The sequence below is a fragment of the Sinohyriopsis cumingii genome, chromosome 7, assembly GCF_028554795.1.
Source record: "Sinohyriopsis cumingii isolate HCF-2022 chromosome 7, ASM2855479v2, whole genome shotgun sequence".
NCBI classification, from domain to species: Eukaryota; Metazoa; Mollusca; class Bivalvia; order Unionida; family Unionidae; genus Sinohyriopsis; species Sinohyriopsis cumingii.
Window position 1 is genome coordinate 135,061,495 of NC_142967.1, and position 26,607 is coordinate 135,088,101.

At 39.1% G+C, this 26,607-nt stretch overlaps 1 protein-coding gene across 2 annotated transcripts in view; it reads left to right on the plus strand.

Moving 5' to 3' along the window:
• LOC149796186 (uncharacterized) overlaps positions 1-26,607 on the plus strand; it is a 44,422-nt gene that overhangs the window by 10,220 nt on the left and 7,595 nt on the right. The window contains exons 1-4 of one of the 2 annotated variants that reach the window (XM_089966136.1): positions 9,987-10,184; positions 19,619-20,641; positions 22,937-23,256; positions 25,475-25,648. In XM_089966136.1, coding sequence (XP_089822262.1) covers positions 19,633-20,641; positions 22,937-23,256; positions 25,475-25,648 — 1,503 coding nt within the window. In that variant the 5' untranslated portion in view covers positions 9,987-10,184; positions 19,619-19,632. Of the gene's footprint in view, positions 1-9,986; positions 10,185-19,618; positions 20,642-22,936; positions 23,257-25,474; positions 25,649-26,607 lie in introns of those variants that run through there. The other variant, XM_089966137.1, reaches the window with a different exon arrangement.

Below are 26,607 nucleotides of genomic sequence, written 5' to 3' on the forward strand. Positions count from 1 at the left end.
TTTCATGTATTTCGTTTTGTCGTGAATCATCTGGAAGTAGCGGGAAGGTTCTGTCAAATGCTCCGTCTTAGGTAAACACGGTCGTTGTGCCATTTTTCCCCACAAGCAATTTAACATCACTTTGGCAAACGACCGCCTTCGTTCGTTTTACTCGATGTGGTCTAAAGTGATGCCTTCGTTCTCCAAGTATTTCTCTTTGAATTTATTTTGATCTTCGGGAGTGTGACACCAAGAAGGATAGCCACTGGCTTCTTGTTTCAGTTTCAAAAAGGCATCCACGTTTTCTGCAAAAATGCCTTTCTGAGTCTCGTTGCCCTTGTGGTATTTTTGTGTCTTGGGAAAGTGGTAAATTTCGTACACTTCTAACAGTTGGTATCCCTTGTCCAGAGCTTTGAACAATTCCATGCTGACCCACGTTCCCGTCAAAGTGCGTCCTTCCTGAGTGTGCTGACAAGGCTGGTCTTGGTTGCACGTTCGGCACAAGTAAGGCACAAGGGAAGCATCAGTTTTCCTTGGCAATGGTGAGGTAACACGAGATTGTACAAGTCCGTTTTAGGCAAGACTTTGCACTGGATCAATATTTGTATTGTCGAATGTTGTCCAGGTCGATGTGTTCCGTCAGCAATTGTGGGTGCCCTGCAGGAAAGCGAAATATTTGCACACGTCAGGATATTTCGAACACACGTCCAAGTATTTGATTTCTTCTCCTTTGTCTTCGTCGGCTCGGTACAGCAAACAGGTGGCATTTGTCCTTCCTCCGTACAAACTGTCTCGCGGGTCCAGTAGGTCCATCAACTTGTAATTTTCGACGGTGTGAATAGACTTGGGATCGGTTTTCAAACGGTGATCGTACTCGTGTTCTAACATTTCCTCCCCTTGGTATCCTTGCTGTTCTAACTTCAAGCGCCTCTGACAAGTGGTCTCGTACAAGTCTTCCATGGTCCTTTGTAAAACTGATTTTTAGTGTTACGTTCAGGGTAGCAGAGGGGACATCCGTGAAATAAGCAACCGTTAAACTCGTACACAATCTTGGGGTTTTCTAAGTCCCAACCATCTACCGAATACTTTCCGACGGTCTTTTCGCCTCCTCCGTTGCGGGCGTACTGGATTCATTTTTTTCCTTGTCGCACAAGTAATGTAGCCAGCGTAGGGCTTTGACCTAGTATTGACGTTTGACAAAGTTGTTTGTTTGAGGGGTGATAACAGCCAGGATGTTTTCAGGCATGAATCGTTGGCGGTACACTAAGGAACATGCTTTGGCAATGATGCACTCTTCTTTCAAAGGATCGACCCCTCCGTGTTCCATGAACAGTTCTCGAAATTTTCCATAACAACGTCGTAGAATGTCCACGTCGGAACGACAATACTTTAACATTTCTTCCAGAAAGTCGAAGGGGTCCGAGGCGTGAGCCTGGTACCAAGCGTAGAAAGCTTCTCGTTGTTCTGTACGCATGTTATCGTGGTCGTAGTCGTAGTCGTGAGCCTCAGGCAAACGGGTTAGAACGGCATGTTGATTGGCTTCGGTATTGAAAAAATGCGGAAAGTAGCCGTTGGTCATTTCTGTCATTCCAAACGTTGTAGGCAGGGCCAAGTAACTCATCGAATCTTTAAACTGTACTTGTCCCACTTGCATGGAAATGATTTTGGCTCCGTTCAAAGTCACTTTCGGACTCAAAGTCACTTTCGGACGTTCGGTGCCTTGTTCCGTATAGTATCTCAAAAGAAACTGTCCATCGTATCCCGAGAAATTGTGAGCCATTTCAGTGGCATGGCGATGACAATCTCCGTAACGTTCGATATCCTCTTGGCTCCACGTTTCGTCGATGGGGTCTATGGTCCATTGGGCGAAATCGGCTAGCGTGTTCGGGCCCCGAAATATTTTTTCATGTCCTCCTGGAACCTTACTGCAGTGAGGACAATGACTAAAGATAGGCTCTTGGATGCACTTCTCGCACGCTCGATGAACCACGCAGAAATTAAGAATGTGAATGCCAGTCTCTTACATGCATTCGAAATCGAAGAAGATGAAATTGCCTTTCATCTGGTCATCGTCTTCCTCTTGATGTTTGGAATGGTATTTTTGAATGTAACACTGGTGTTCCAAGTCCACGATTTGGTGACAAATGTGACATCCTTTCTTTTCTGAATATACGTGTGCCTTGGCATTTTTGGAACGTATGCCTTGTCCACAAGTAGGACACAATCTCAGCAGTTGACACGCACTTTTCTGCTGTGAACCTTGCGTCTTTAGATGTTGTTGGTAACAGGTTGAACTGGTAAACGTTCGCTGACAAGCATGGCAATGCACTCGTTCTTGTCCTTCGTCCAGACAGGGCTTAGAGGCCAAACATCCCTCACATTTTGATTCACAATGCTTGTGTTGCTCTCGATTGTTATAGCCATAGTCACATTTATTAACAGTAATAACCGTATCCCAAGAATGGGGCGATACTGGTAATGGTATCGAAATGTTCATCGTGATGATAGACGTGAATGTATTTTCCGTCTTTAAAATCTTTGCCTCGAAACAAAATAGGTCCGCGCACTTCTTGAGGGTGCACTTTCAAGGTGTAGCATGGAGCCAAGACATCTTGCAATTTTTGCATTTCAGGAATGCCACAGGGCGTGTCTTTGGACAGGCCGGCTTGTTGTAACAGGAGTTCTGCTTCTCTTTGTTGTTTGGCTCGGTTCGATTTTTGAATGTTCTCCCAGGCTCTTTTCCATTCTACCGTGTCATTCTTGTCGGCATAGGTTCGTCCCACCACGATAGCCCTGGCTAAGCACATGTGGTCTTGAGGGTTGTTAATTTGGACGAGGCTACGCTTGATGCTACGAAGGTCGTTCACCAATAATACTTTTCTGCGTTGTCCAGTCCCCTTGGGGAGAGATATGTGAGTCATGAATAGTGACGCTTTTCCATCGGTGATGTGAAACTTGTCATTGGATTGTTGCACGTGTTGAACCTTGTGGATGACTTTGGAAGGTGTCAATTCTGCTGAGTTGCTAAACTCGATCCAAACAGGGGATTTTAAATTGTCGTGATGAATGGAAAGTCTCAAGCGATCGTCTTCTTTGGCTTGACATTGGCGTTTCAGTGTGGTTAACAAAGAATCCCACACCTGAGTGATGAAGCCCTCTGCTTTCTTCAACGGTACGTCGGACTTGAAATCTTTAAACTTCACCTTGTAGGTGTAGGCCGTCGTTCTAAATTTTCTAGAGGAGCGCTTTTCCGTCTCATGAATGTGATAGTATTTTTCAGGGTTTACTAATGGTGGTGAACTTTGGCTAGGTGTAGAGTCTCTGTGTCTGGATTCTGGCTCACTCATGTCATCTTCAAAATTGCTGTCATTATTTCTGTGCTAAGACTTCAGCTACTGTACGAGGCGATGAATCACGTTTCTGCCTCTTACTCTCTTCTCCTTTCTCCACGAATTTATACGATCGTTTCATCTTGACTGCGAAATGTCAAATAACTACATTTTATACGCCATGGGTCACTTTATAACCATGGCAGACCAGCATATATATATAAAGGGTGTATGACTTCTCTTCCAGTATTCATTTCACTCTCAAACCGAGCAGAACGATCGATGAGCCCACACAGATCAAACTTTTGATCAGAGCTTTGCGAGGTGTCATAGGAAAATTTTCTTCAGACAAGCCGACCGACTACTCCTCTTTCTTTCGAGATAAAATTCAAGATATCTGCTGTATCTGTAAGAAGATAGGACAATGGTCTTCAGAGTGTCCAGACCGTCAAAAAGCAAAACAGGTGCTAGAAGAGACAAAAGTCAAGATACCTGTTATCATTGTCAAGAAAAAGAACATTGGTCTTCAGAATGCCCTAAGAAACAACAGGAGCAAGAAGAAGAGAGGGGTTCCGAACAGGAAGAGGAAGATGTACCCTCCCCAAAGGAAGAACCCAGACACGTGCAGAATTAGAAAATGAGAAGAAAAGGAGACGAGGAGAAAATGAGGAAGAAGAGGAGGAAAAACCCGTGAAAGTGAAGAAATTAAAAAAACAGAGAGATTGAACAGAGACACGAAAGAAGTGTATGAACTTTTTAAAGAGATGTGTTGTGTTGTGAATTGGATTGTAAAATTTGTACCAGAATAGACCAGGCATAAAACATAAGTGTCTCTTGGTTTTGATTTTTAGAATAAGAAACCTACACTCACGCACTCACTCAAACATTCACATACGTACATCATGGGTGAAATTGGACTTTTTGAGTTTTAATTGATTTTGGCAATTGAAACAGTATTTCTTTTCGAGAGAAGTGGGTGGCCCTGAAAAGGACCGTTGGATATTTGTTTGTTTAAAAAAAAACAACTCAGGGACGGGACGTAATCTGCTTTAACTGCCTTAAGCCTTTGCCACGGCCATGGCCTACTTCTGGACTGGCTCCTGTCAATGATGATTTGGTAGAAATCACTAGGGGTGGTATCGCAGGCGTGGTAACAGGGCTGGGTTGTTTAGCTCGGAAAGGTCTTTTTCTCTTGGGCCGTAATAAAGACGTCTGATACATTTGTTTCAGACTCCTTAACTCTGCAAAAATGTCTAAGAATACCGTTACCGTTTGACTTTCACTATTCTCCTTCTCTCTTATACCCTGTTTGTTCTCTGCTTCTTCTTCCTGTCGCTTCCTTCTTGCCTCTTCTTCTTCTCGCTGTTGTTGTTGAAGGAGAAAAGCTTGTTCTGCTTCCTTCTGTTGCTGTAAAAATTTCTCCAATTCTTCTTTCTGTCTCTGTTTAAAATCGTCCACGTCTTCTTAGGTTCCGTCATGTTTGAAAACTGTGTCGCATGGATTGACTGCGCACAGACGCTAGCGCATCTATATAGGGAATGTGACATCACAGACTGCTCTCTTCGGATTGGAAGACTGACTCCGTGTTGTGACTGAATTTTGTAACACATGTTTGGATTGGTGAATAAATTCAATCCGTTTCGATCCTCCCTTCCCTTATAAATAACCCGTTCAGTTCATTCCCTTCACCTGTTCTCGTCACAAGATGTGGACATGGATACGATTCAAAATTATGCACAGGCTGGATTAGATAAGAAAACAAACCATAGAAGATTTGACCTAGATAGAGCCGTCCATACACGAAAAAGGGGACACAATACAACAGAACACACATAAGGACACATCAGTGGCGTCTCTCGGGTTGGTGTCACCCAGTGCGGTAGCTCATGGTGTCACCCCCATGGTCCTCCTTCCGTAACAGACCATACAGAATCCTTAGTAATGTCATTTTGATGTCACCCCCCCTGATGGTGTCACCCGGTACAGTCCGCACCCCCCGCATCCCCCTAGCGACGCCACTGCTGTGAATGCTAGTCATGTATTTAACTATGATCGGTTATCCGCTTATGAAATCCGACTAGACCGAGCAGTGTGTGCTCTGTAAAATTTGCAATTTTTCATTTTGGTGTCACCTCTCTGAGATAGTGTCACCCGGTGCGGTCCGCACCCCTCTAGCGACGCCACTGGCACACATCACATTGGACTAAAATGACTCTGGCAGAGTCACTACTCAATATTAAAACAACAGGGGAAAGGGAAGGAAAACTACCCTGGGACTTAAATAGTCCCCAGGGTGGATAGTACTCCCCTAGGTGCAAAGTAAGTAAGGGTAGAAACCAGGCCCAATGCCAGCCCAGGTATAGGAAAGGGAGTACAACCAACCAAACTTTATTGGGATAATTTAGACTCTATCATATGATGAATAAAACTTAGACTAACCCTGACCAAATTTTTATCTTTATTCTTCTTGGAGACAAACAAATTTTTAACACCTTATGGGTGGACAGGAATACACAAAACATAAAACATCATTAGAAAACCAGAGTGTCACTTCTAAGTCTTAACCAATTAAATGTGTTGGGATGAGACTAAGAGGTGTCTGCATAGTAGAATCATCTACTCTCGTTTCGTCAATACTGTTCCGTACGGACTTATCCATGTATGTGAAATCATCATGGACAATTATCAGGATCACTGATACAAGTGTTTGGAAATGAAGACTTTATGTGGAGAAACAAGGCTGTTTGAAGCGAGTTCTCATCTACGGACCAGCAGTAAGAAGACGTTTCAGGAAAATAAGAAAACCTATGCGTTGCCCTCTATGTTAACGGAATGATGTTAACAAAAACCCATAGGCCATTTACAGGGCCCCCTCATATGCCTCGAAAAGAGCTCCTTTCTTGCCTCAATTTTTTTTAGTGAGTTGTATAAGTGTTTGTGACTGTGTGTTGTACTTTGTATGTGTTATATAAATCTAAGTCCCACTCTTCATTCCCGATTGAGGTCAGCCCAGTGCACACCTGCACACCTGCTCTTTGTTCCCTATTTACGTCACCTCACATTGTTATCCATCTTCAGTAATGTGACGTCACCTCACATGGTTGCAACATTGTTACCAATCTCCCTCACTGTGACGTCAGACGTTATACAGACTTCACTTTCCCTTGTAAACAGACCCACTATGTTTATGACTGCATTTTCCTTTGTCCCTATATATAATCTTGTCCCTATTCAATCCCACGACCTTTTTGACTGCATTTTCCCTTGTCCCTATACAGGCCCAGGGGGTATTTTAATGGTAAGTCTCATTGTCCCCCTAATGTCCCACGACCTTTTTGACTGGATTTTACATTGTCTCTACAAATCTTGTCCCCCTAAGGTCCCACGGCCTTTTTGACTGGATTTTCCATTGTCCCCCTATCGTCCCACTATACTAATCACGACCTTGTCAACTGGGTTTTCCAATGACGCTTTGTTTGTTTCTGTATGTCTATGTTTGTCCCTATCAATCCTTTGTCCCTACAAGTACATTTCACCCTATAAATAGTTTTAACCCTATAAACCCCATGATGTCATCAATGTTCAATTCCCATTGACCTCCAGGTAACATTCCCATCTTAAATTCCCATTGACGCCAAATGATATACCCATTTTTAACGTTAAGGACCCATTGACGCTAAAGTGGTCAAATTTCTGTCGCTATGTTCATTTCCCCATTCACTGCATGTGACATTTCCCATGTTAAATTCCCCTTGACGCCAAAGTGGCTCACAACCTTTTTGACTGGGATTTCTATTGACGCTAAAGTGGCCCACCTTACTACCGATGCTCTCAATATAATTCTCTTTTAAATACATAAATTTGTGACAAGTGTTGGTATACTCTTGTCATTTCTGAACCAATAAAAATTCACTCTTGATTTTATAGCTGCAAATATTACCCAATTTATTGAAATTCAAATCATTTGGTGTAATAAAATGCTTACATTACTTTTAAAAAATAAATAAATAAGATTTCTTTTTTACAAAGCCACATAGATATACATTTTTTACAATTTTTGTCATATCAACTTTGACTTACCCTTCAGAAATGACGTGTACTTCATCAACAACAGTACAACACAATTAGTTGATTTTTTTTAATATATAGCACTGAGCAGAATTTATTCCAGGATGGGTAAAGAGCAAACATCTCGCACTTAATTGACAGACAGGTTGGAAAAGATCATATCGGTCTTCACATCCTCTTACTCCTCATCCTCCATTTCTCTGATGTTGTCTTAAAATGTTATCATGCTTCGAACAAAATCTATGTATTTTTCTGGTGTGTAATTTTTGCTTTCTTCTTTCTTTTTTGAATAAACTGTCAACTCACTAGTTCGTGTCTAAAATCTGAGTTAAGCCAAGTTGCACGTGTTTGCTGTCTTGGATGGCGACAAAAGAAAAAGCCGTAACATCGCCCTCAGTGGGCACCAATCTATTTATGCTAAATTCCATAACAAATAATAGTATATGTTCCCACGTATCTGGTAACTACTTGCTGCTGCACCTGTAATATTAAGAAAACAAGCTCGAACTTCGGACTTTCACAAGCTGAGAACCTGAATATACGTAATAGAACTCACTGGAGTCACAGTTATAACAATATGGCACCTTTCCAATCCATTTTTCTTCGCCATTATGAAATCAAGAGTTGGAGCTGCCATGTTTGTTTTATGAGTAAACGTATATAATTGATTCATTATGTGGAATATTACATTACGTTACAATTTTGTACCTTCCAGTGGTTGAACTTTAACACAGAAAGAGTAACAACATAAATTAGGTATTGAATCAAGTGAAGTATTTTTTTAAAAAAAAGAAACAAGTTACAACTGTCATATTTTGGGATCACGTTCTTCTTTTAAGAACACATTGCAGGTGGTGAATCACCAAATAATTTTGATGTGTATTTCTAAATCAGCCAAGTCCAATGTTATTTCCCGCCCTAACGGAAATGGCCGAGCGATTTTCTGCTCGGAATGCAAGGTGTTAAGACGTTCTGAACATGTTCTGTCTCGTGCATTATAGGGGTTGTTTCAAACCTGATTCTTAGTAAAGTTTAAACTGACAAGACATAAATTTGGTGATCCAGAAATCCAGTAGAAGTTTATAAAAGATTTGTTTACCAATTACTATCATGTCTTATAGGTACTCCAATCAGTTAGAGTTAATTACATGATAAAGTTTCTGCTGTGCTCATTTGAAGTTATATAGCCCGAATACATGACACAATGATTACAATGGGGACGTACACCTTATGACGCTAGTGGTACGAGAATCTATGGACATCGTCCCCTTCGTAACCAAATTATATCTGAGAGGCCATTAAACAAAGAAATAAGTGTCACTGAATTCATCGTTCAGATTTGCTGACAATCTGGAGAGTTTAAACGATTTTTATTTCTGGATTGTCGGGCCAAAGTGTTTCCGTTTGACAGGCAACAGAAGATCACGCTGTCAAAATGTGCACACATTTAATCATGACTAGGTTTGCGATGGAGGACCTAAATTACAGAACGGGAGGAGCCACTAAAATCATAATTTTGTAGTTTCATTTATTTATTATGGCTGTGATGGTCACGTTTAACAATGCCCCCGCCAAGCTCAAGAACAAGAACACTTTACCTGAAAACACAACATCGTTTTTTTTTCCTTGTTGTTATTATCATTTACAGAGCATTTTTGTAGGAAAATGTGTCATGACATACTATCCTATTTTACTTCGTACATTTCAGCATATGTACCCTCTTAACCTGCTCATCTTGCCTCCTGCCCCGCCCCCTTTCAATCATGAAGGGTTTTAATGTATGGCACCATCTTACAATTTGGACCTCGTTACGAACAAGGAACACGAGTTTGAATTGATTGGGGATGTTCATGAATATAGGATAATTACGCGTTACATGCATTTAAAACTCAAAAGTTGTACGTAACAAACTGTAGTGCAGTTATAAAGGTGTTATTAAACTTATCTGTAATAGCTGTAACCTGATTACCTGCATGTATAAAAATAAACAGCGACTAATAAGTGAAAGATGGTCATTTCGTAATATTGGATATATAGTTTCTTCTTAACATCAATTGTTTATTTTAATACAGAACTTTACAAATTTATTTAATCACAGTTTCAAAACATATGTTAATCAATATTTTGGTGAACAGAGGGATTGTGATGAAAATAGCTTTGTAAGCAAAAATAACTTGAACAAAATTAGTAATTCAATAATAGGAATAACACAGACGTATACATGTAAACAGCAGCGTGTCTAAAAATTCAACCTTTCCTCTTGTTTCCATTAGTTACAGATGCGGGAATAAAAGTTGGTCACCTTTTTTCGGTCCATTTCATTTTTGTTTTAAAAGCATATTTATATTTTTTACAAAATCAAAACGTAATCATCAGATCTTTGTAGGCTGATGACTTCAAGCCTTCATAGCTTTGAAGATGGGCACTGATATGTCGTTTCTGCTATGTATGATGGCGGCTGACAGATTACAATGCAAAGAAGTCGTAACTTTTATACATTTTGCGTTTCCCTCTCTCGCGTACAACTTTTGCTTAGGTGTTATTTATTTATAGCCTATCGTTTTGTAAGTGTTACTATATATAAACCAGTATTACCGAGAGGAAAACAATATTCCAATAATGCGCAAGTCCAAACTTGACCACATGAAGGGTATATATTCGTGTGGAGCGTGAGTATACTGGTTTGACACTTACAAGCGTGATCTTCATTTGCCAGTCATATTTTGTCTTTGCAAAGCCAGGGGTAGCACACTTTGGCACAAGGAAGATAAATAATCAGCTTGCATTACAGGACTCTTGGAAAAGCTGGTGAGTAAGATTTATAATATCCGGTGAAGCTGTGTCATGTGTATCAACATCATTAATGAATTTATATTACTATAGGCCTATATAGTGTGCATTGCAGCTAACACGTAGACATGTACTTTGAACATATCGGACCACCTGTCTATACTCGGTCTGGATAAGGGACGCCAGACAGTAAAGTCACTGTAATAACAATAAGTAATTAGGCCGATATAGATCTTTGTAGGTAGTTAGTAAATTCAGAGTGGTTATACTTGATACATTCAAGGACTGGAGTAACGCAACATTACTGGAGATATATGGACACGGGCCAAGGGGATAGTTGGAATGTCATTTTAATGATTTCGAAGTTGCACTCTGTTTGTGTGTGTGTTTTCAATACGTGATATGGACGACCCTTGGCAACTAATTCGTGGTTTCAACAAAAAACGGGATTAATAATGATTCGAATGAAAACACGTTTCGCTTCTAAATAGTTGTTGAAAAGCATAGAAATCATTACAACATTCCCATTTTGCTTTACTGTTTCTCATTATATACCAAGGGCAGTTTTGGGTGCGGGAATTGTGCCTCCCCTTCCCCGTTCCCTACCTAAAATTGAGCTCGAAACAAACCTGACATTTTCCACAGGAAGTTTTATTTATAGTTTGAGGGTTAAAATTATGGTCTGGGGCACCACAAGGTGTTGTGCCACATAGAACGATCCCCGATTTGTTTATGCCCCCAGGTCACTTAAAAGGTTGAGAGAGGCCAGGACCGATTCGAGAATTTGAAGCCCCTAGGCCCTGGTTGTATTGAATTTGGAAATTAATTCCAAAACAAGCTCATATAATTTACTGTATACAGATTTAACAGAGAACTAAGTACACAACGGGAGTATTTAAGAGATCTAAAATAAAAGGTAAAAGCCGAAGCCCCATAGATGTTTAGGCCGGTCCACATGACCTGCCCTCTCCCCTGCTTTTGGCATGTATGACTCCAACCCCATATTTCTGGATCCACCACTGTATACAGCACATGCATCGATCATGTTTGCTACGATTGGTTGTTTGCGTTTTTTTTTTTTTTTTGAATTGTCTGAATATTATTTGCCGTGGCTGCATGGTCAGGTTAAGGCAGGGGGTGTGGTGGTAGGGGGTCAGAACACTTAAGATATGCGGGCTCTTATATATCTACAAATACACCTTAAACTGTCCTTGATATATGTATATTCATTATGGCTATATTAGGCTAAGTATTAGACTGTTTAGATCTATATATGGTTTATTTAAACACATGTAATTTTATCCAAGGCAACTTGAGGGGTGGGTGGCTGTCGTACGTGTACCACCCCACCCCCTTATTCCGGTCCAGCGTGGCTGGTAATGGCCAGTGGTACCAGACAAAGTGGCAGAACTGTTTGAACATGACATCAAATCTGTCAATGTATTCTAAAGTCTGACTTTATTCCATATGACCAGGATTTCAAACCTTGAAACACGTTTAAGTAGGTGTACAAAGTAAACACAAATCTGTGATAATATTAAGTTTGAGAAGGGGGGGGGGGAGAGACTATCGTAAGTATCCTCGCCTTTTATCCATCCTCCAACCGCGACTGCATTATGCGGGGCTTGAAATCTGCGTTGTTCTCTACCGTTCGTTGATTAACATCACACAAAATATATATCTTTCCTTATTTGGTGCTGCTGTCATTCAAGGAGCAAGAAAGGTGTATATCTATCAAACTGATGCACTGCATTCACTTGAGTATTATTTGGCGTGCGCAGCCAGACGCACAAGCAGTGAACATATTCCTTTGGTTTTTGGCTTTTTTTTTTTTTTTTTTAAAAAAAGGAAGTTGGATGGCCGAAAGAGGAAAATATACAGTTTTGTAGCCGGAATATGATTGGCAGTGGATGTGATAGAATCATAGTCTGGATCGAGATATGGGGTGCTTCGGTAGCATGGAAGAAGATAGATGATGAGAGGGATTGAGAAGATGAGTGGATTATTTTAAAAATGAAAGGCTGATGAAATAAGTGATAGTGAAATCATATTTATAGGGTGGGTAACCTTGAAATGTGCAAGGTCCTGTATATTTGCCAGCTCACGCGGGACGATGTTACGGAATCTGGCGGTTTTAGAGAAGAATGAGTATTGGTGAAGGTCTGGATTGGAATAAGGAATACAACAGTACTAAGTTTTTTTTGGTGATATGACTGTATGAAAAATAATTTTAGAGAACATACAATGAGATAACATTTTACATCATTCCTCCAATTTTTGTAGCTTAAGTACGTCTTGCATAGAAGTTGTACTGCTTACGTAGATTTTTATAAGTCAAGTGTTGAATCATTTCAGTTATATATATATATATATATATATATATATATATATATATATATATATATATATATATATATATATATCATTCGATCCCAATCAGTGAATAGTACCCCATAAGAGATGTCTCATGTGCGTTGTATGCTGTTTCTTTTATCTTTGTTTTGTTTGATTGGATGTTTCTTATAAAACATATTCATATATTATTTATATTTGCTTGTAATGTTATTAATATTGTGTTTTTGTTTCATTTGTTCAAGATGGGTCTTTGGATACAGTTATTCACAAACACTTGACTGTGTCTAATGATAATAAAATGGTAACTGTGTGTTATAGTTAAATGTGTTTGTTTTTTTTCTTTTTATGTGCTGTTAACAGCCTCATTTATCAACACTGAAGGTCTTTAGGCAGTCAGATTTAGATTATTTTTAAGCGTTAGCAGTCGCAGTTTAATAGTAGTCAAGTATACAGTTGTATCATTAGTAAATTGTCAAACGTTACTTCGGCTGCAAGTGGGCATATCATGTATGTAGATTAGAAAGAGAAACAGGGAATGCGTATATACCAACTGACTGGCACCCTCGCCCCTCCGCACATCCAGTCTGCCTATCCACCATTTTTATTCTTTTTTTAAAAACGTCTCGCCAGTCATCCATTTGGCCGGAACTCCAGCTAAAATATAATAAGTCTTGTTTCCCCTCCCCCTCTGGCAGCACAAGCAGGTATATCCCCAAGAAGATGCTTATCTCGTAGGTCCGGGTCGCCATTTTTGGTTTTTTTTTTTTTGTAAACATTTTAATAAAAAAAATTATTGTGTTCAAGCTGGGTGTGTTTAGTTAATTAGATATATGAAATAATGTGTTATAATGTTTAGGCTGTGTTGGAGGACATCGGGCGGGCGGTGAGTTTTTATATGGGGGATTCAAGTGTGGCTAGAGTGTGCATGAGGTTGTTATTCATGACATAGCTGCTTGCTGTCCCGGTAGTTTCCTGGGCATGGGATAATAATACTTGGAACGTTTTGGTCACCCATTTGACGAGGTGGTCCGGGTGGCTTCCATTCTCGGCTATGTGGGCATTAGCCCGATAAATCAACTCCTCAAAGTCTGTGTGGATACCGATGAACGATATGTGGGTCTTATGTCACCAGTTCATTAAAATGTGCAATTATACTGCATGCAGATCTCTCCGGAATAAACTTGCGTACACTTTAGACACGTACTGGTAAATTGGTAACCGCTCCGGTGGCCTTGTGGTTAGAGCGTCCGCCTCGGATGCGGGAGGTCGTGGGTTCGATCCCCGACCGAGTCATACCAAAGACTTACAAAAATGGTACTAATAGCTGCCTCGCTAGGCGCTCAGCATTAAGAGGTTATTGTTAGGACTGGTCGGCCTGGTGTCAGGATAATGTGACTGGGTGGGACATAATGCTACATGTCTGCGGCATGATGCCCCTGTGCTAGACATCACTACAAACTGCCACACTGCAGACATCGTAGCGATATGACTGCAAAATTGTTAAAGCTACGTTAAAAATCTAAATCACACACACACACACAGCCATATTTAGCGCGAAATTCAAAATGTCCATAGGAGAGAGGGTGGTGCTATTCCTCGTGGATTTACAAGTCAACAAACATAGGATTTGCTCCGGCAATATAATGTACACGTCACCAAAAGGATTCTTCAGCCGACGGTATCGCTACATTCGCGAGACATACTGGTAATTGTATAAAATGTACACCGATGTGTGCATAAAAATTGGCTGCGGGTTTTTGCAGGTTTTAATGAATAGGCGATATCATCCCCATAATCGTCAATGAATATAATTGTGTGTGAGGGGCTGATTTTTCGGCCTACTTGGGCATTAACCTTATTAACATGCAACCGATATTTGCTCTATTTGCATCAAGCTGGGATGCCTGGTCCGATGAGGTGGATGCGTTTCACAAGCATATGCAGAGGCGATCCATTTGTTACGAATGCACAGTTCTTGTATGCAGAGTTTACGACAACATCCAGTGTAAAACATCATACTGTTTCTGGGGGCAGTGGCATGTTAAGGATACAAAGCTTTTGGCTTCCAATGACAATGCAGCCTACTTGCCCAAAGTCAAATACTGAATTTACTCAAGAAAGCAAACTCAAGTGCCAGACTCGGCGGATCCCTGGGCAGATGATATGCTGGCCGCCCACTATCTTTCCTATCTCAACAGCGGAAGAAGCTTTGGTAAGACGACAGGCGCAATCGATGTATTTCCTAACTGCAACACGCTCGTTCTTATCTATCTCGACGCACCAGCTCGCAAAATAAACGCGTTGTCGGTACGATGGCAATATACATGCACAAACATACTACGGCTTTTTGTTGTTGTTGCTAGAACTACCATGAATGGACGCCAGAAAGTACTAGTTAGAAATACAGCTTTTATATGGGGTACGATTTGCACAGTTCACAGCCAGATTCTCGTGACATTTCACGAGTGGATTGCGCTGCGGGACAATTAAGGTTTTTGGTGTGTTGACCAAGGCCAATCACCACCCCGGCATAGTGTTGCATGATAAGGCTCAGCAACTCTTATTAGAGCAACACAAAAAGCACTTTATAGTCACGCTAGTCCTTCTTTTTCTTTACCTACATTGTTACGGTTTCAGGGACAAGCGAGAGGCGGGAGATTAATGCTAAACGACATCGCCGAGGTGACGGTTGCATCCGCCAATCATGCTGTCAGCATGTTGTCCCGAGGGCGCACAGACGGGAGTTTTAGCTATCCAATTACTGTGCACAGCTATAAAGTGCTTAACATCAGAAATCCATACAACGTTTGGATTGTCAACGACTACCGCCAATGGTCAAACTATGTGTATAGGCCGTGCCCCACGATGAGTGCCTGTATCAACTCGATCGTGTCACTGCGCCACCGGCTAAAGTGGCCGAAATCAAGCGGGCGCCTACCGAACAGGAAATTCACAAGGCCATCCAGTAAAAGCTCATCTCATAAAGCACCAAGATTTAGCAGTGGTTTCCGATTTGCTAGCATACACAAGGTCGACGATGTATTCCGCATTAGGAGGAAGAAAAGTAACCGATGTTTTTCTTGCAATATGGAAATTATATGTGCCTACGAGCCAAAAGTCATGTACCATTTCAGAGAACAGCGCCTGAACAAACATCTAGGGACACTGGAAGGGCAGTATTGCGTATTATGTTTAGAGTTTAACCGCGGAGGTGGGGCTGGATCGATTTATTGGAACTACAGGAGCCCCATGTAAGTTGAAACAATAGGACGACTCGGAACGAGAGAAAGCGGGTTTTTACCCCAGAGTCGTATGTTGACTGAACATCTGGCCCTATACTAGTTTTGTGTAAGGGGGCACAACATAGTTTTTATCGCACTAACGCACACTTAGACCCTGCACCGACGATGCTTAGCAAAATAATTTAATACGGTCGAGCTTTATGGACCACACAGGGTCGGTGGTGCAACGTTGCTCTCCTTTCATTTCCCCTGGTGCACATAGGTACCGTCCCAAGGTATTTTAAAGCAGCCGTTTCTTCGCCAAACAGACGGTTGAGTCACAAATGCCCGAAGAGCTTGATCGAACACAGTACTGTTGAACCGCTCCAAAATGCCATGTGTGCTATGGTTGCATTCCTCACCCCGCCTTACCTGCACACAGTACTTGACCAAGAATTGCGACATGGCTTCCATAAACTCCCGGTCTGGATCAGTGGCAGTTTGGGCCGCTCCAGCTGCCTGCACGCATAGATAACTGACAGAGTGTCGGCGACGTTTGAAGCATCCTTTATGACCAAGGGCTCGGCTTCATTTAACCAATGACGGTATCATCCACGGTCGGCGCATATTTGTACGTGTGTCACCCAACATTGCAATGCGGTAGAAACAAGAGGTCTGCCTAGTGCAACATCCAACCCGCTGCCAGGAGATTTTATGCGGTTCCGGCAGTTAAATTTGCCAAATGACCTGCTTCTTGAGCCATATCCTGACATATTGTGAAACTTTGGCGGCTTTTTCCAGCTTTTATATGAACTTCTGTCATGCCCTTCCAGTAATCTTTCAGACTCTAATATATTACCATAAAATTATTTTCGATTGTTTTTTTTTGTTTTTTTTTTTGTGATTGGATGTTCTGTTGTTGCGACTCAACACAAAGATGGTGATATACTTAAAAAAAATCAAATAAATGTGTGAATGCACCAGCGGAAATCCAAGTGTTGCAAGCTGACGCATCGTATTTTGATATGACCGACTTTAGCGAGATACATGTATTCAATAAATGTCTTCTTAATTGTATAAGTATTTTATACGTTGTATAAGATAAATTATAAACCTCGCAAGATATATTGTCTTTTTATGTTTATGTGATATGCTATAGATTCGATTGGGTATAAATAGTTATGATATAAGATAGTTATAACATGTATAAGACGTCCGATTGGGTTTATACAATGTCTTATAAAATAAATAAATTTCTAAGATATCTTATATTTTGAACAATTTTATGAGCTATTAAAAATTGATGAGCTATCTTCTAAGGTTTGCAAAATATTTCTTAACGCAGGGTTTGTTTGGAATTAAAAAAAACAACACCTAAACGACATATTCTTTACACCTTCTAGCTACCATTTACATTAATTTTGCATTAAGACATCCACTAAAGAATATTTACGATCCTTTTCATTGCAAAGGGGATGTAGGAGGTCTCGGGTTCGAAACCCGACCATAAAATTACTTAAATGATACTAGCAGCTACCTCGCTTGGCGCTCAGCTTTAAGAGGTTAGTTTTAGGACTGGTCGGCCAAGTGTCACGACTGGGTGGGACACGATGCTACATATTTGCGGCATAATGCCCCAGTGCTAGACGTCACTATAAACTGCCACACTGCAGACATCGTTGCAGTATTACTGGAAGATTGTTATAGCTACGTTAAAAATCCAACTCGCACACACACATTGTGAACGAGTTTCCTCTGTATTCGAATTTCGCTTTTTATGTATTTGGGTATTACTTTTTGAAACCAAGATAGAGGGCAAACATAAAAATTATGTGAGGAGACTATTGTCGATTTGTCAGCGTTTTTGGTGTCACGCTGGAGTAGAACTATAGCTGCCTGTACGTAGAGATTGACGCTAAATATAACAATGGATGTAACATTAGACTTCTTAGCAGTTTTCGCAAATGATTTATATGCATTACCCTCTATCTTGGTTTCACACACCAACAGCTGTATAATAAATAAAGCGAATTTGACGACATAGGACTGTGTTATATACCTTGAAGACCCCTTTCTGAGTTAAGACCTTTGATATTCGTGCCATTACAATCGGTGTTTCACAGTAATTTCAACAACAACAACAACACAATGAAAAGGGAATTTAAAGACAGGAAACTGTTTACTTAATTCACTATCTGCGATAATTTAAACTCTACTGGTCATAGATAAGAAGAGCTTATGGAATGGACTGTTGTCCAGCGTCCGTCCGTTAGCAAAAGTTTGTTATTACTATCCCTAAACAACTTGGAAGATTGCATTGAAACTTTACACACATATTTGTCCCATAGTCTAGTTGGTGTAAAATAAAATAACGTTGCTCGGACATCCAATATGGCTGCAACAGTGTCCATCTTAAAAATCATATTATAGCTACACTTGTGATTAGACGGTCAAATCAAAATGAGGTTTTACTAAAAGACTTCTTATGATATCTTGTTGTTCCTAACTGAAAATGGTACCGATCTGGCATCTAATACGTCCGTCGTTTTGAAACGCTTGTTATCGATACTCCTCTTCACTTAGTGGTCACATCAGAATGGGGTTTTGACGGAAAGATTTCTGGCGATGTCTAGTTGGTCCTAAATGGAAATAGTGCCAATCTGACGTTCAGTATATCAGCTATAGTTACCATCTTGAAACTCTTGTTATAGCTACTCCTCGTGCATGGATGTTCAGATCAACAGAGAGGTTTCCACATAAATACTTTTTGCGATGGTTAGTTAGTCCGAAATGAAATTGGTACCAATCTGAAATACAATATAAATGCCATGGCAGCCGTCTTGAAAATCTTGTCACAATGGATGGTCAATATCAACATAGCGGTTTCACTTAAATACTTCGTATGAAGTCCAGTTGTTTCAAAATGAAAATCGTGTCGATCTGATGTCCAGTATGGCTGCCACATTGTCGATCTTGAAAATCTTGTTATTGCTATTTCTGCGTGGTGGCTATATCAACGTGGGGTTTCACGGTAAGACTTCTTATGAAATCTAGTTGGTACTAAATGAAAATGGTGCCAGTCGTACATCCACTATGGCTACTACGACGACTGTCATAAAAACCTTGTCATTACTTCTTTAGAACGGATGATCATTATGGCATGGGGTTCTCACCAACAGACTTCTATTGATGTCTGCTTTGTCCTAAATGAAAACGGTGTCAAGCTGACATCCAATATGTGTACCACAGCAACTAAGTTGAAAATCATGTTATCGCTGAAGAATAGGCCTTTTGTTCAATTCCTGAAAATTATATTCTCCTAGTAGAGCATCGGTCCGTTCGGGGGACTCTTGTTTGAAACTAGAAGCTAGAAGCGAAAGTCCTGTTGGGATCTTTCACACATGCGATATGGCTTTTATTATATAACAATATCAAAGTTTGGAAGAAAATAATCAGTCGTCTGGTTGGCAGTACATCTTTCATGAAAATTAGGCAAATACTGCAACCCGCCAGTAGACCTACACACAAAATCCTACCATGGACCGTCTTTGGGTCGTACGACGTTATCTTGCTAGCATCTTACAAATCTTAAGGACACTTTGTTCATATTTTCTGGTAAAATGATTTTCTTATTTTCGATAGTTTTGGACATGGAAGCTTATTAGAAAACTATTGAAGTGGGAGACCCATGAGATTATTTTATGAGGTCGTCGGAAAGAAAAACGTTGTCTACTATGATTTGAATAGGCAGGCTTTGATCGTTAAATTATAACTAACTGTACATGCTCATCTCTTTAGCATAGTTCACGGTGTTGGGGCATATTTTAGGTTACTTTATATCTTTACATTTAATTTTTATCTTCTCCGTTCTTTTAGACACCTTAACGCAAATGGTGAAAAGGAAGGCGTCGTCTGCCTCTCTCTATGAAAGGCCACCCAAATTTATCAAGAAAAGTACCAGTGACGTAGGTAATGGGCTGAGTTTAGGAAGGGGAGCTCAGACATTTTCCAAACCTCCACTAGAATCTTTGAATTTCCCGCCGCTAAAGCTGACAAAGAAGACTAGAACAACTATCACCAGTTCTAATGGTAAAGAATCTGTCCCTGTAGCCCCAAGTCTTAGAAGGGCGTCGACCCTGCCCATCGAGGATACTGAATTGGTATCAGAGAGCAATGATAAATCATCACCATCTAAACGCAGAAGCAGACCCGAAGAATCATTGTCATTTAAAGGAACAAAAAGTTCCGATGAACCGAAAACTTCACCGTCACGAAAGTCATCCTCTTTTCTTCTTACCACCGTCGAACCTTTGAAATCAGGATCTTCTGTCGGGGAAACAAAATTAGGTAAGACCAAATGGGAATTCACTTCTCAGAATTCCGGGAGACTACAGAATCCTACTAAAACCTCATTCAAGGGGAAAATGAGCAGATCACCTAGCGATGCTGGACCAAGCCTTCTACCAAGTTTTACTGCCATTGCGTCAAAAGGGAAAACGTCTCTTTCTATGTCCAAGTCTGCCCTTTTGGATTCAGTGGAGGAGGCAGAAATAACTAGAGCTTTGGCAAGCCTAAGGAGTTGTACCTCAGCGTCAGGGAAATCCTTTTCAAAAGCAAAGTCTGCTTCTTTGACAAAAGACAGCTCAGACAATATGCCACATGAAGAACCGAGCTCATTCATTAAGTCTAACTCTGTTGTAAAAACTTTAGAAAGCAAAGAAGCCGAGACAAGATATGGTTCAGACACTACCGACACGGGCCTGAGCCAGCCAAAGCCACACAACAGGCTTATGGAAATCGTCTTCTCCTTTGATACCACTGGGTCCATGAGTTCCTGCCTTGATGAAGTTAGAAGTCGAATTAAGGATATGGTTCAGCGACTTCGGGCCGATATACCAGGTAAAGTTATTAATATTGAGAAGGATAACACTTAGGGTACATTGGTTGGGAAACTGGCGATTTGTAATTTATCTCGACCTTCAATATCCAGGTGTCAACATTACTGTCAGAAAAATTCCATAATCTGTAGCCTGCCTCAACGAAGTAGAAGAGAGTCATGATACTGTTCGCGTCCTTGGCTTCCAGAGATATGTAAGAAACACATATGTTGGTACAGTATCATTGCCTTTTGAATGAAATGTTCATTGATCCTAAGCAAAATTGTAGCCATTCATGCTTCTCAGATCCTAACCAACATTTTGGAGTAGATATCATGGGATTTACCCTCCAAAATGGGGATAAATGGATAATTTTGTAAAACCAGATTCCATAAATTTTGCTAATTTGTTGGCATATATAGCATGGCCACATATGTTTGTTCACTTTTTTCTCATAGTATTCTACCAAAAACAATCAAATTTGTCAAATGAATTCATACCTATACTTGCACTGCAAAGGTCACAGTCTTATTTGAATGCTTTACTAACTTTGGTCAAATGTCTTAAGTTCATTCACACTGTTTGTACTTTTGAATGTTGTGTCAGTACTTTAGTTTTACGACAAAAGAAAGTTTGTGTTATCTATTTATTACATTTCACCGATTTTACTAAATTGTTTGTTTGAGGTTTCTTTGCCTTATGTCATTTATAAGTCAGTTCATGATATTGCAATGAAACTTTGTGGTGGCATGTTTGTTGTTCAACACCTTTTCCAAAAGAGTTCAGTCCCTTTAATTTTTGTATCTAAAATCATTTTTATGGTAAAGTCATGAAACTTTATAACTGAATGATTTGCATATACTCAGAGATATCCATCATATAGTTAAAGAAAGCATTCACATTGACCTGTAACTTCTGCTTCAGTATTTTGTTTTTGGTTTGTATATAGTTTCAATTAAGAAGTTACCTAAGGTAAGATGTTTAGTTAACTTGAATATGAAATGTATGTTGTAATTTCCGAGTGGTCAGTTACTGATTTTGTAGCTAATCTTCTTTTAAATTTAAAAGATAGTTCCTGGTCATATCTGGAGTCCAAAGGTGAAAGGTCCGTTTTACCTGGTAACTCATTCTTTCAGCTGTTATTTCCGAGTGGTCAGTTACTGATTTTGTAGCCAATCTTCTTTTAAATTTAAAAGATAGTTCCTGGTCATATCCGGAGTCCAAAGGTGAAAGGTCCGTTTTACCTGGTAACTCATTCTTTCAGCTGAATATCTAAGTTTAGCATTGGTGAATGATAATGACCTGTCAAATAAATATTATCACTTTGAAAACCCTAACATTTTATGGGCTCAAAGGTTAAAGAAATCAAGGCTACTCTATTCTGAATTTATTTCTCCATGATAATTCATTTGTATAATAGGTTTTGGGGATGATTTTTAAATGCTCTTGTGAGGGAAGATTTATTCTGGTTGAAACTTGGGGGGAAAACTTGACTGTCATATACACATCTTGAGAGAAAATTGTGTGGCACCCTCTGGATAGAGTTTTGAAGCATTAACACATATTTATGAGACGATTTGTCATTTGTTCACTGAATACTATTACTGATTACTGTTAGAATACTTAGATAAAGGAGTGATTGTTTTCAATCCACTCTAATCTACAGAAGAAAAATAAAAATGTTGGGCCTATTGTAGCTTCTAGAAGTCTTTTAAAAAAATTCACACAAATTACATGTCCGAAGTAATTTTGTAAAAGTAACGGTAAAAGCCACTTATGTGGTCAAAGTGCAATACTACCAAGTTTAAATATATGTTGAGGAAAGACTTCATTTATCAGTTTTGGTTTCTTAAATTTATTATTCACAAGTCTCTAGCTTATCATTGTTATGACAAAATGTAATTAATGACAAACAATACCTGAAATGAACATCAAAATGGTATGGAACTATTGTGTAAAGTGCACAATTCGACAGTTCTGTATGTGTATGGTTTTCAGAATGCTACATTCCCAATTGCACTGCATCCTAACAGTGTTCATACTTATTTGTTCAAGCACAGAAAATGAGTTCTTTATATAACTGTACAGGTGTTAGAGCAGCAAACAGGTTTCTCTTTTTTGTATTAAGTTTCATGTATTTAAAAAATTTGTTGCATCAATCCACAAGAACGTGTTGCCTTTTTTGCTCCTTGTTAGGTTGATTGTAATGTGAATTAGTGTCTTATTAGTTATCACACACCACAGTTTAAGAGAAATTTAATAAAACTTACTAAATATATAGAACCATAGAACTGTAACTGTTTTCTGCTTTTACCAGGTATTCGCATCGCAGTCATATGTCACGGAGATTACTGTGACAGTGACAAATATATTGTGCAATGGATTGATTTTGGAGCATCCCTTCCCGAGCTCAATGACTTTGTGTCAAGGGTTGAGAGGACCCATGGCGGAGATGCTGCCGAGTGTTACGAACTGGTTCTAAAAAGGGTAAGGGAGGGACTGTCCTGGACCCCAGGGAGCCAGCGTTCCCTGATCCTGATTGGGGATGATGAGCCACACAGTGTTGGCTACGTATATGGGAGTGACAAATTCATAAATCAAATCGATTGGCGACAGGAGGTGCAACTGTTGAAAGATGTAAGTCACATATATGCCATTCATTGGATGGTCTTATACCATAGGTGACCATTGACTTGTAAATAGAATTTAGTGAAGTAAACAACTTTTTAAATTTTAATCTTTGGGTAAAATGATTGGCTCTTGTTAGGGCCATGCTGAGAGTACATGATGTAGATATGATCACGTGACCCTTATCCAGGCATCTGTTTTGCATGATATTCAAGTTTTAAACCATTGTTTTGAGAAATAACCTCAGTTGGGCTTCAGAACACTGAGATGTAAAGGTGTTTCTTTTGTTGTCATTTTGGGAATCACATTGTTAATGTTTATTCGAATTATTTGGATTGTAAAAGAATTTGTTTCTCTGGAAATATTTTGGGTGCTCATGCAGAATTCTTGAACAAAGACATTTCTTAAAATTTTTATTCGGATTTCCAAAACCGGAGTGTAATTTCTTGTGTTTCTACAAGGAACTGTAGACTTCAACACAGTACAGGATACAGCATACGTCATCGCCTTCCACCTTGGATTCTTCGTCGGGACTCAAACTTGAATTCATTAGAACATTTTAATATTAGGACTTTAAAAATTTTATTCGTGGATTATTCTTAGATTATTTTTGGATTTGATTCTTAAAACATAAGTTCTTATTTTTTTCATTTTTACAGTATTTTTCCAGGGAAATAAAAAATTTGTTAAATTTTTCAAAGCTTGTTGTTTTCACTCATTCTTGTGTTACTGTTTATTCAAGCCTAAACATGTAACATAAGAGTAGGTGAAGAAACTCTTGCAACATCTTTTTTGCACCTTGCACTCATAAATCAAAGCTTAAACTTCATTACACTTTTCAGCAATTACAAACAAATGATGTATTCAGATCAACATGAGAAGCATTTGGCTGATTGTTTAGAGACTTGTTGGAAGGAATAATGGCTGAATGATAAGTCGTCACTGATGATGGTTTTCACAGAATTAGTTGCATTAGTTAACCCGATTCATGACATTGTGCATTTATAGCTGTTTAAAAAGGTTTATTGTGACAGGTAAAATAAAGAGCATTAAAACTTTGATGGAAACAGAATGTGATGCACCTGACATATTATTGAAATATTGTGTCTACTGAGCAGATTTAAAAACAATGTACAGCATGTGCAAATTTTCATTTAGAAAAATATTTAAAGTCTTAAACCACATTTTTTATTTTGTTTAAAAGCAATATTTATGGATATAACACTGCTGAGTACCATCATAATTTATCTTTTAAAATAGAAAAGGTGTTTTATTATTAAATCAATCAAAAGCAAAACAGGTAATGTATTTACTTGCCCTCTTTCATATTCTTTTTTAACTTTTCTCCGCATTAAAACAAACAAGCAAGCAAAATAAACATGGAGTAGTAAAGGCTTTCTGATTCTTTATTCAAGTTCAGATTAAGAGATAATCTCACTTTTTGTGGAATATTTTGAAAATGCAATAATAATTCATGTAAAATTTCAAATGTTTTTTGTTTTGTCATAATTAAATTTAGAGTAAAAAAACTTGGCCTCTATTGGTATAATACTTAGTGATTGTCCTTGTACCCAAATAACTTACTATCAACCCTGATAAATCCAAATTATTGCAGATGACATTGGGGCCCCGAGTGACTGAGTGGTCTAAAGTGCTCTTCATTATGGATCACTGCCATCTCACCTCTGTCAGCGTGGGTTCGAGTCTAGGATTCGACCAATGTGGGTATGTGAGAAAGCTTGCCAGTAGCTTCTCATGGGTCGGTGGTTCTTCCCGGGGTTTTCTCAGGTTCTTCCTTCACCATTAATACTGGCCGCCATGCACAGCCTATCATATGCTGAAAAATGGCATTAAAACCCTACAACAACAACAGCAGATGACATGCATCGCAATAGAATAAGGATCCAGCATAATTTTCGTTGAAACTGATATTCAGACACAGTATGTAATTCTGCTGCTTCCAGCTCAATTTTGTCTTGCAAACTCTATCACTGCTTGCAACCATATCAAATTATGCCAACATGGAAGCTGCTTCTTACCAAGTCATGACATGCCTGCATAGACCAGTCAGCGATATTCATTGAATTTTCTAATGTACACTGTTATTCCAGGCATGAGTATTTGTTCCCATAAGCCTCAATTTGAAATGTTAATACCACTATACATACAGATTACGATTATGCATTTGGTTTAAGAGCATGTTCATATACCTTGAGTCTTTTTACAGATGGGGGTACGGATTTATGGTGTGCAGGTGGATGGATCAGCCTATGCTACTTATTTCTACAGGGAGATGGCAGAGGTCACTGGAGGACACCACCTGAAACTACAGAATTTTTCCAGTATATTTAGTTTCCTTATGGCGATATGCTATAAAGAGGGAAGTCCTGATTTACTTCCAGTAAGTTAGATTGTGTATGATCACTTCTGCCAAAGAAACTCATTCACAAATTCCACTTAAGAACAGTTATTACTGCATCTCATCTTTGCACATAGTTTATGAGGCATTTCATAATGGCAAAATTTACTAATTTCCTTTTATTGGTCGCCTGTTTTATTTTATGGACAGATCAAACGTAAAGCATATATGGTGGTTAGATGTATGGAATTCATAGCCAGCAACATCCAGAAACGTGTTATGTCAGTCCTGCATTCTTTAAACTTTATCAAACACCCCCAGCTGAATCAAACATTGTAAACAAATGAAAATTCCTTACCAATCAGAGTGGTTAATTCATCAGTCCACATGCTATTTCACAAGACTTCCATGTAGCATATCATTGTATCAGTAAAAGCAACACTTGCCATATTTCCTGGACAGAAAACATAAATTTCCAAGAATATCATAAACTAGAAATCTCAGTCATTACACCCTTTGTTAGAGGTGTGTACTTTATCATACCATTGTCTGCCATAAAACTTTTTCCAAATTAGAACTAATGAAAGTTAAATGTTATCTATTTAAACAATATTACTTGTTATTGTCATATGACATCCATCTATTACATGTGATAATACAGAAATAATATCAGATGGTTTTATTTTTATATTTTCTCATGCAGAGACTTGTGTACGTAGAGTTGACTGGGCACCCCATTGCTTGAACTAACATATTTGTATTCCCATTTAAAATCACATGGCTTGAGATGCTTATGATGCAATACTAGCAACACAACAATTATAATGTGGGTTTTTTGTTCCTTTTCTAAGAGCAGCATATATATATATATATATATATATATATATATATATATATATATATATATATATATATATATTCTGCTTAGATAATTATTAAGATTTTCATAAAAGAGTACAAAACCTAATGAATTTATATGTAGTCAGAGGCAACCACAGTAC